The sequence below is a fragment of the Boleophthalmus pectinirostris genome, unplaced genomic scaffold, assembly GCF_026225935.1.
Source record: "Boleophthalmus pectinirostris isolate CB_2022bp ecotype Guang Dong unplaced genomic scaffold, ASM2622593v1 HiC_scaffold_3, whole genome shotgun sequence".
Taxonomy (NCBI): domain Eukaryota; kingdom Metazoa; phylum Chordata; class Actinopteri; order Gobiiformes; family Gobiidae; genus Boleophthalmus; species Boleophthalmus pectinirostris.
The window spans coordinates 3144515-3156061 of record NW_026571299.1 but is presented as its reverse complement, the minus strand read 5'-3'; the positions used below and the strand labels follow the sequence as shown (position 1 = coordinate 3156061).

Sequence of the window (11547 nt, the reverse complement as noted above, 5' to 3'; positions counted from 1 at the left end):
TTATAATTTGTGGGTTTGTACGCGGAGTTTAGCACGGGCTAGCTAGCATAACAACCGTCGGTTAGCTTGGGAAGGCTTCGGATATGAACACGCGAGCTTCAGTTCTCTCGACCGTTAAACCTGAAAAAGTTAAGTTTTTTTATGGCTACAAAACTCGAGTCGATCGAACTGGAGCCGGAACAGTTTGTCACCGGTCGCTACAGTGGTTAGCATTGGTTAGCATTAGTTAGCATTTCCTGATATACGGACTTTAAACGAGTGGTGGAAACCTGAACGTGTCTAAAAAAATAAAATAAAATAAAAACCCGGACTTTGGGCCCAGGTTTGGAGGGATGGCGGTTTTAGTATGGCTCTAAAATACGCTAAAAATCATTCAAGTTTACACCAACGCCACACATCTGCTACACTCCCGCTTCGAGTACAACATTTGGGATTTCAAAATTGTATCAGAAATTATAGATCACAAAAAACTGTTAATTTGTGTGTGTTTTGTTTTTAGCTTAACTTCAGAAGTTATAGATCACAAAAAAAACTTTGTGTGTGTTTTGTTTTTATCTTAGCTTCAGATTAGCTTTAGCAGATTAGCATCATCCATTGTTGTTGTTGTTTGAAAAGGCTAGCTAACATCTAAGCTAGTTTCAAGATAAAGTAAATTAAAAAACATTCGTCATTTTAACTTTTCTAACTTGACCTACATACTTGTTCTAGTAAAATATTATGCTTATAATTTTTTAACCAAAATACGACTATATACGTACGGTTGTATTTTTTACATAAACATAACTATTTTGAGTTTGATTCAACGCCATAGCACCTTTAGCCGTAAAAATATAGTTCTATACTGGACATAAAAGCAATTCATAATGAGGAAAAAGTGGGTTAAAGGGTCCATATTATGACATTTTCTCTATATTTATGTTTAAAGACCTGGAGTTGTGTTTTGTTTAATTCGCAATTCATCTTTTTTTTTTTTAAACACAAACTCATAGACGTTTTAGGCTGAGTTCATCTATCATACAAAAAAAACACTCTGGAAGTAATACAGAAAGTGCTCTACTGTGATTTTAAACTCCATACAGCCCTGGAATGGCCAATCTCTACTGAACAAAAGGTAAAAGTAGTTATTAAATTGAAAACTACCTCTTTGTGACATCACAAAACTCAACTCCAGGTTTGTTTTTGATGAGGTAACCGCATTAAAACACGTCTTAAACCTCACAAAAACCTAATATAAGTCGTAATATTGGACCTTTAAACATGAAACAGGCCAAGTCAAAATTTCAGTGGGAAATTAAGTAGGCGTAACCTACTAACAGCATTTATTTCAACTTAATTTTACTCATTAAAACGCAAATAATTCAACTTATACAAACCACTATTTTATATATATATATTTATAAACTCAAATCCCAAATGTTGTACCATAAGACTTCTATACAAAACAAAACATTTGTGCATTTCCTGCTTTTCTTTTTTCAGTCCAAGTGAAAATTGTTTAACATGAATCCAACAGTCAGCAGTCGAGGCATGTGAATGATTTGAGGCAATGAGTGTCTCCATCTTTTCCAAAAATATTCACTTCTTGAAATGTCCGTCATTTGTGCGTACGCGAGTTTTTCTTACGCCGTTTCTCCCCAAAAACTTCAGCCCAAGCACCAAAAAATAAAGACTGATTTACAAGTCTTCAAACCGAGGCACAGAGATGTCTGAGGTAATGTTCAGTTTTACAGGCAAAGGTAGAAGAAAGGTTTCAGATTACGTGAGATTTTGAACAATATTATTAACTTTTAACCTCAGGGTATATATATTTTTGTTTACAGATTTTTAGAAATTCATCCATTTTCATCTCACTTTTACTGTTCCAATTTCTAATATAGCTTCATAAGATGTCAATGATGATTTGTGGCCAATCAATTCATTTGTTTTTAAATGGCCAAAAAAATAAAATAAAATAAAATCTTTAACTCTTAGATATCAATTTGAAATCTAACATTCTTAAACCACATGTTGTTCTATTTTCTTTACACATTCCAGATACAAATTCTGAGTTTTTGAAGCTTTTTTTTTTTTTTTTACAAAAAAATCTTGCACATTTTAATTGTGAAAGCAAATGCGATGAAGATTAGAAGTCTCATTTCTCATTTCAATACAAAATTTATTGGCATAGTTATATAAAAATAAGCAACTTTATAAATAAAACTGACTTGCAGCTTTATCCGAACAAATACTTTAACCGTACGAAAGCTAACAGTTAAGACGGCAACATTTACAGTATATAACATAAGTTTTGCTCTTTTACTCCATGTATCACTGGTTTGTAAAGTTGTAAAAAAACTTTATTTCCTGTGATTGGGCTGTCATTACTACAAGTCCGTTTCCCCAGAGTCTTTGTACACAGTCATTTTAGCGCGTTCGCCATTAGCTTCGTAGTTGCGCGAGCCTAGCTTTTAGCTCCTCCTGACGCGCTCGCAGTTGGTCCCTTTTCCTCTGCAGCCGGTGCGCCTCGTCCTCCAGGTTGAAAATGCAGTCCCGCGCCTTTTTCAGGATCACCACCTTCGACGCCTTCTCGTTGCGCGTCAGCTCGGGCACGTTGTCGCGCAGGTGCATGAAGCAGTTCTTGAGCTCGTTCCGGCGCTGTCGCTCCATCACGTTGTGCGTCCGCCGCCGCTCCTCCTCGTCTTCCGTTTCCGTGGAGTTCCTGGAGCCGAAGCGCGACGAGGAGGCGTAGGAGGACAACGACGAGGAGGACGAGCTGGAGTTCCGGTGGTGGTGGTGGCGCGCCGATCCGTCCCGGGAGCGTTTGTGGGCGTGCGACGGCGGCGGGGAGGCGGGGCACGGCGCGGCGTAGTTGTGCTGCTGCTGGATCTCGGCGTTGTGGCGTTGCAGGGCGAGCCGCTGCTGCTCCGCCTCGTCCTGTTCTCGCTGTCGGATGTCGGCCAGCGAGGGTAAAGGCGAGGGGCTAGACGGGCAGCGGACCACCGTCACGACGTCGATCTCCTCCTCTGTTGTGGCACAGAAAAATAGTTTCGTTAATTCGGTGTAAAGTCTCATTACCATGACTTAATCCATTTAACTATCAACATTTGATAAAAAGTAAGCTCTAGAAAGTTCAAAGATCAGCTCGGCCTACAAGTGGTTCTTGAGAGCAATAAAGACCTATTTTTTTTATTCAGTGACTCAAACTATTGTTAATTATTTACATTTTTAAAATCATTGTTATATTTTCCTGTGCAATCGTCGCTTTGGAATCTTATCTTTCTCAACACTCCCTTTATTTTCCTGATAATATCCAGTTAATGTTTAGGATTTTACACCGCTTTATCTGGACTTGGAAAAGATGTGTGGGCGAGGGCGGGGACTCGAGGGCATGAGCGGGTTTTGATGGACGGCGGCAGGTGAGGCTCGGGCCCGGTCCGGTCAGCGTTGCCGGGCTCAAAGTCTGACTCACTCCTCTGATCCTGATGAGTCACGTTAAGCCGAGCACTGGGGCTGGATCAGATTTCCCATAAAAGCGTGAGTCTACCAAATCATTACAGGGGCTCGTGCTTTTAATAGGCCGGCTTCAGCCTGAGTCATGCCCCTCCGGAGGCTTTACGCAAATACTTCGACTGTGTGAATAAAACTGTCTGGGGGGCATGACAAAGTACTAACAATGGGAAACATACCAGAGATATCACCTTCCAATTACAGAACATTTCAAATTTCACTTTTTTTACTCATCGTACTTTCCTCAGAGGAGAGGAGTCAAAAAATATCTATAAAGTTACATTTTTTTGCCATTATAACAATCTAAACACCACAGTAAATGTGCTAAATATAGACACACACACGTTTTAACTCTACAAGTGTGAATTTGACTCATAGTTTACTAAGACTGCCTTTGTTTTTTTTGGTCATTGTAACTTCCTAATAGGAGAGGGGGCCAAAAAATTTTTTTTTAATTTTTTGCCATTATAACACTCTAAAATCCACTGTAAATTTACATATATATACATGCCTTGGTAATTTTGAGTCGGATTTACACTTGTAGAGTAAAAACGTGTGTGTGCGCGTGTATATTTAGTAAATTTACAATGGATTTTAGAGTGTTATAATGGCCAAAAAATAATTTTCTAGATATTTCTTGGGCACCTCTCCTATTAGGAAGGTAGAATGACAAAAAAAAGCAATGGCAGTTTTAACTCTACAAGTGTTAATTCGACTCAAAGCTACACACTTTTCATTAACGTCAATATTTTAAGTTTGTGACATATTTAAATTCGATTCCAGCTCCCACACAAGTTCTTGGGCAAGATGTAAAGCGTTTTGAGCCCTGAAAGGTGGAAAAGTGTGATAGAAAATAAAAATAAAGTGACCATTTCCCAACCACTAAAACGTTTTGGTAGTTCCCCAATGTCCAATTACAATGAGTGAATGTCCTCAAACCTACCAGAGTCTGAAGACGAGTAGTTTGAAAGTTCTCCTCCGGTGGAACCGTAGTCTGACGTGGCTTCGCTTCCTTCCGGCGTGTTCTCCATCAGGGCCTGGCAGTCGAGCGTGGAGCCGGCGATCTCCTCGAAGATGCTGGTGTCAATGTCCGAGAGAAGAGGGCTGGAGCTGAGCATGGACGAGACCAGCTTCTCGTCGAACCCCTTGCCAAACTCCTTCCAGAGAAAATACTCTGCCCCATCCTCGCACTGCGCGCCACTGCTCTCCTTCTCCTCGAACAGGTCACAGTTCCAGTTAAGTGCTTGCATGTCGCAGTCTTCCAGGAGGATGTTGGACACGTAGCTGAGCTGATCCTCCTTGGACAGGGGTTTGGAGTCCGAGGTTTCCGAGGGCTTCATGGGAGGGGACTGCGGAGGGGTGGGGAGAGATTCCAGGTTTTTCACCAAGTTCTGGTAGAAGTCGTCGTCGAACAGGGGCTCGGAGTAAAGCCAGTCCTGGGACTGACCGAAGCTTTGCAACATGATGACGACTGTGGTCTGCGGAGAGAAGAAAGAGGAGAAAGTTTAGAGCATGTTTACATTCAATGAAGGAAGGAGATGCCTGAGATGTTTCAAGATGGATAGGTTAAGTACAAACGCTGAAAACTTTGGGGTTAGGGCATGTCTACAGCTCAAAAAAATGGCGATATCTGAGATGGTGAAGTAAAAATGCTGAAAAACTCGAAATATTTGTCAACATGGCAAAGATAATGATGTAAAAAAAGAAGGGAGTGGGGTTGGAGCAAGTTTACAGCTCAATAAAAATGCAGGAGTTGTTTGAGATTGTTCAAGATAGTGAAGGAAAAAAATGCTGAAAAACAAGAAGTATTTGGCAACACGGTGAAAAGTTGAAGTTTTCTTTTATGAAATAGGAGGAAATCTCAATACAGTGACAATAAATTGAAGCTTTAATGAAAGAAATCTAAAAAACAACACCCGAAACACTGGCAAACTCTTTGTTCATGTTTCAATAAAATGACAAACCAACATTATTTACATTTCCTTGCACAAAATAAACCATGTGCTTTCAGTGGCAATTGTTATTTCATTCTCTGACCACTGCGTTGAATTGAAGTAAAACCCGTTTGTCTTGTCAGTTTTGACCCACGTGGGAGGAACATGGCGTTGTACTACGCCGCGCCGCTCTACTCGCAACTTCATTCACAAAAAGTGCACGTGAAAAAAATTGGTCGAGAAACTAGAGCAGAGGCTGGCACCATGCTGCTTCCAGCCTCACGCAGAGAGACCAGGCACACAAAGCCGATTTAAAACCACAAAATACTTGAAAAGCAGATTTTTTTTTTTGAACAATACAGTTTGTAACGTAAACCAAACTCAACTTAAACCAATTTGTAAATACAGTTTTAACACATTGTCTCTCAAGAGTCCTCAGTCTACTCGGTAAATATATAATTTTTTAACACCAAAGTAAATAAAAATCTAAATTCATTCCAAAAAATGTGTAAACTAAACACTAAATACATTTGTGGAAGAAATGTGGAAGTTTTATTATATAAAAGTAGTGTTTTTTAGTGTTACACATAATTAAAAAGTCAAATAAGTGTTAAAATTGTAAAAAAAATAAGGAATCAATAAAGTTTAAAAGAAATAAAATTATAAAAACAGCTAAGATTTAAACGCACAGTTCACTTTCACAGACGTCAAAACTCAATTTATGAAAGAAATGTGGAAATTTTGTAGTATGCAAGTAGTGGTTTGTAAAGTTAAACACAATTAAAAAGCCACATAAGTGTTAAAATCATACAAAAAAAATAATAATAATTTTCAGTAATAGAAAATAAAATTGTAAAAATGGCTAAAATTTAAGCACCCAAATCACTTCCACAGATGTCAAAACTCAATTTACGGAAGAAATGTGGAAATTTTATAGTATGCAAGTAGTAGTTTGTAATGTTTAATGCAATTAAAAAGACAAATAAATGAAGAATTGTGAGTTTTAAGAAATAAAATCGCAAAAATAGCTCAAATTTAAGCATCCACGGATGTCAGGACTCAATTACCTTTTACAGGAGGTAACAAAAGCCGGAGAAACTCGTATCCAAGTGTGAGGTAGTGTTAGAAACGTAAATCCGACCGAAAGGCGAGACAGCGAGTAAAGCGTAGTGCTCCTTTGAGGTTCTTTGTTGATAAGTGCAAAAAAAAAAATAATTATCCAGTCAGCAGAAAGCAGCAGCAGCGTTGGTGTTGGTACGAGTTGTAGTGAAAGTTACCTCAAGACTGAATCGAGCGTGCTCCACCGCGCCGCTTTTAGTCTTGTTTACATCACCGAGCCCCGCCCACCGCGCCGCGTCACTTCTGCGAAGCCCCGCCCCCATTAAGCAGCGGAGAAGTCCTCAAATCACCCCGAAGGAAAGCGAAGTGGAAGGAAAAAAGAAAAAAAGTAGAAAAAAAAAAAAGAAAAGGAAAAAAAAAAAAAGAAAAGAAGCAGGGGCCCCCTTTTCTGAAAACCGGCCATGACGACATCGGAACAGCTGGGTCCAGAAATTCGACACCGGCTTCTGAGAAAGTGAAACGATGCTCCCACCCCCCCCAGAACTTTAAATAAATCTCCAAAGAATTCTAAGTAGGAGCAGGAATGCGGCGTGTGGAAAAGCGGTGCAGGATTGGAGCACAGTGCAAAAAGGCAAATATGGGTTTTCCAGTTACAAAAAAGCACTTTATGCAACTGATTACATGACACTTAATTGTGTAAAAATGCCAAAAAAAAATTCATAACACAAATTAATCAAAGTATTATCATTTGTGCAGAAAATACAAGCGTAATTTTAACTAAAAAGCAACATTTTGCCCATTTATTTGCATAATATTTATCGTACATAACTAAAAATCTAAGTTATTTTTTTATTTACGCATCTCATATAATTTGCGCAAAATCCAACGTTTGAAATTCATTAAATCAGTTGTAATAAATGAATAAAATCTCTGTTGCTCAATACAGACAGTAAAAGTCCTTACAAAACCATTGCATAAGACCAACACCAATGCACTAGAATATAGAGCGTTGCATTACGTCGCTTATATAATCTGCAAAAAAAATGTCGAGTGCAAATATTTAGTGGGAAAAACGCGTGCCTTTTGGCCACACTACGGGCAACTTTCTTCGCCCTTTTTCCTGTCTTTAAAAAAAAAAAAAAAAAAAAAAAAAAAAAAAAATCCCGACCGCTGTTCCAACACATGGCCCGCATCCCTCACCGCAGGATTCCACTTTCACAAGTTTGTACAAAAGAGCAGCGTGATGGCACGTGAAAAAAACAATGCATACACGCTTTGTTACGCCAAAACAATCAGATAAGTTCGGTTTTAAGGTTCAATCGGGGTACGCAGAGCCGGCACGGAGACGGGGGAATGCAACGGGACCTATATAGAGTCCTATGGTATGCGAGAACAAAGCGGCAGTGTGGCGTGGCCAAGTCACCATTTTTCTGCCTATAGATCGTGAAAAAAGCAGCGAAAATCACATTTGAGCATCGCAAGACGCCATTAAAACCAAATTACGCGCATTTTTACGCACGATTTGACATGACAACGCGATTAAAACTCAAATTAAATATTCAAACCACATAATTAAAACATGTGAAATCGCATTAAAACACACTCTGACAGCAATGCAAATCGATTTACGATGCTGTAAATGTCATTCAGTGTAAGAAACGCATGGTGCAATCGGCTTCAAAGTCCTTGCAATAACTCAAAGGTTTGCGGCGTGGCGCTGTGTGGGTCCTCCAGGTCCTTTAAAGCAGCGTGGGCAGTGCGTAACCCACGTGAAACCCGCATGCACAAAGCTCTTAAGAATATTTCACACCAAAAAACACCGTGCATCGTGACATTTCGTTTTAAGGTTGACACAGGAACGAGCGGCGTGCGTGCGTAAAAGCTGCAACTTGGAGAATGAATGGAGAAAAAAGCATTACTACGCACTTACCGTAAAAACAGATGGACAGATGAAAACGTCGTGGGTAATCGCCGGAAACGCGTCCAAATGCAAGGTTTTTTGTTTTTTTTTAGGTCCTCGGTTAGAAAAGAGTCTTCGGGTGCGATTTCTTGCGTGTTAAGTAGAAGTTGAGGCGCGGACGCATGGTTTGTGGAGTGGCTGCTGAATTACGCCGGCCTGGGGTTCCTCCTCCGTGCGCGACGCCGCTACGACGCACTCCAACTGAGACTAGAGGTGTGGCCGCGTCGGCTTCTTTGTTTATATACCGCGGCCGAGTTGGTGCGCATCCGCCGGCTCAAAATCGCGCCAAAACTTTAAAACCCGCTCCCAAATCCTCATGACACACCAATCTTATGTTATTATTAAGGTTTTAGCGTGAAATGGCGAACAGATCCGAGCGGGAAATTGACTCTGTGGGATATCGCGGGGAATTTTCGCTTCAAAACGCGGGACTAGTTCGTCTTCACCGCGGAGTGATACGACGCAGGGGGAGGATTCCTGGAAAACGATGGCGGTAAAATTCGGGACAGAAACAACACGTGGACGGCGGAGGGGAGGAGACGCCGGGTGTCTCTCCGCAGCGGACCCGTCTGTCGCTGCACCAGGCCCGGCTCGTCTCACCGCCAGCGCCCGCCCCTCCCTCCGGTCCGGTCTCCCTCCTCCCTCCCTCCCTCCGGTCCCGAGCGGAGACACCCAAACACCGCAGAAATGTGGAGCGCGGAGCCGGGCGGTCACTCTGACGCTCCAGTGAGTCACAGAGAACAGAAGATGAAGCAGTTTGTAGGTCATTATGGAGGAATGTTGTGGGTACAAACTAGTATTTTATGTTTAAATAGTGTGTTTTAAAGGAGATGGGAGGAGGTTTTTAAGGTGAAGAGACAGTCGAAGCAGTGTAATAAACGAAATTATACGGTTTAAAAGACGATTTTAGTCTACAGAAACGATTGTAATTAATTTATTTGGAAATATTTTTATTTTTAGTCGCTCACACGTCACAAAATGATATAATAACAGAAAAAAAATGTGAAAAAATTTGATTATTATTTAGAATAAATTCTAAATAAGTAACAAAAACATAGCAAGAGACTGGTGTCAAATAAGACACAATTATATAAATGTTATATAGGTTAGGTTATATATATGTTACATAAGGGAGAGTTGAAGTACAGTTGTAGGGAGTATTATCAGCAGTTGTAGGGAGTATTTTAAGGTGAAGAGACAGTCGAAGCAGTGTAAGAAGCGAAATTATACGGTTTAAAAAACGATTTTCGTCTACAAAAACGATTGTAATAAATTTATTTGGAAATATTTTTATTTTTAGTCGCTCACACGTCACAATATAATATAATAACAGAAAAAAATGGGGAAAAAAATGATTATTATTTAGAATAAATTCTAAATAAGTAACAAAAACATAGCAAGAGACTGGTGTCAAATAAGACACAATTATATAAATGTTATATAGGTTATGTTATATATGTTACATAAGGGTGAGTTGAAGTACAATTGTAGGGAGTATTATCAACAGTTTTACAATTTTACAATTCAAAAGATGATTTTAGTCTACAGAAACGATTTGTAATTCATTTATTAAAAATATAACATAAATAAATAACATAAATACATATAAATGGTAATAATTCATAAGTAGCAAAAACATAGGCACAATTATATAAATGTTATATATGTTATGTTATATATAAGGGTGAGTTGTTGTACAGTTGTAAGGAGTATTTTAAGGTCAAGAGACAGCCTAAACAGTGTAATAAGCGAAATTATAAAGTTTAAAAGACGATTTTAGTCCACATAAATGATTTGTAATTCTTTTATTAAAAATATTTTTAATTGTAGGAGCTCACACATCACAATATAATAACAGAGTAAACAATATGATTGGTAATAATAAATTCTAAACATGTCAAATAAGGCACAGTTACATAAATGTTATATAGGTTATGTTATATATGTTACATAAGGGTGAGTTGTACAGTTGTAGGGAGTATTATCGACAGTTGTAGGGAGTATTTTAAGGTGAAACGGACAGTCTTAGACTATGTAATAAGCTAAATTATATGGTTTAAAAGATTTTTTTTTAAATATCTGGTCACCCTATTTAATGTACAGGTGGGTAATACTCTTAGACATGGATAAACTTTATTGATCCACAAATAATTTCTCACACATCACAAAATATTATAATAAAGAGTAAAAAATATGATGAGTAATAATACATTACAAATAAGTAGCATAATTATATAAATGTATATGTGCAAGTCAAAATAAAATAGAAAAGTAATAAAAAGAAAAGAGGACATAAGATTATTATCTGTTACATAAAGGTGAGTTGTTGTACAGTTGTAGGGAGTATTATCTGTTACATAAAGGTGAGTTGTTGTACAGTTGTAGGGAGTATTATCTGTTACATAAGGGTGAGTTGTTGTAGTTGTTGTACAGTTGTAGGGAGTATTATCTGTTACATAAAGTGAGTTGTTGTACAGTTGTAGGGAGTATTATCTGTTACATAAAGGTGAGTTTGTTGTACAGTTGTAGGGAGTATTATCTGTTACATAAGGGTGAGTTGTTGTACAGTTGTAGGGAGTATTATTTTACATTAGGTGAGTTGTTGTACAGTTAGGAGTATTATCTGTACATAAGGGTGAGTTGTTGTACAGTTGTAGGGAGTAATAAGTGGTGTAATAAGTGAAATTATTGTAGGTCATTATGGAGGAATGTTGTGGGTACAAACTAGTATTTTATGTTTAAATAGTGTTTTTAGGGAGATGGGAGGAGGTTTTTAAGGTGAAGAGACAGTCTGAGCAGTGTAATAAGTGAAATTATACGGTTTAAAAGACGATTTTAGTTCACATAAACGATTTGTAATTAATTTATTTGAATTTTTTTATTTTTTATTTTTTTTATAGTAGCTCAAACATCATATATATAAAATAATAACAAGGTGTAAAAAAAATATAAATGGTAATAATAAATTCTAAATAAGTAGTAAAAAAGATAGCAAAAGAGTTGTGTCAAATAAGACACAATTATATAAATGTTATATAGGTTATGTTATATATCTGTTACATAAGGGAGAGTTTTGTTAGGATTATCAACAGTTGTAGGGAGTATTTT

The 11547-nt window shown here is 38.2% G+C and overlaps 1 protein-coding gene across 2 annotated transcripts; it reads right to left on the bottom strand.

The window, feature by feature from the left end:
- Positions 1-1278: 1278 nt before the first annotated feature.
- mych (myelocytomatosis oncogene homolog) lies at positions 1279-8670 on the bottom strand. Of its 2 annotated transcripts, none has more exons than XM_020934460.2 (3): positions 8410-8670; positions 4430-4964; positions 1279-3002 (listed from the first exon to the last, which is right to left on the bottom strand). In XM_020934460.2, exons 2-3 carry the CDS (start codon positions 4947-4949, stop codon positions 2419-2421), a joined length of 1104 nt encoding a protein of 367 aa, XP_020790119.1. In that variant the 5' UTR covers positions 4950-4964; positions 8410-8670; the 3' UTR covers positions 1279-2418. The 2 variants fall into 2 exon arrangements, with proteins under 2 accessions (XP_020790119.1, XP_020790120.1); XM_020934461.2 differs by lacking the exon at positions 8410-8670 and adding an exon at positions 6488-6720.
- Positions 8671-11547: the final 2877 nt, after the last annotated feature.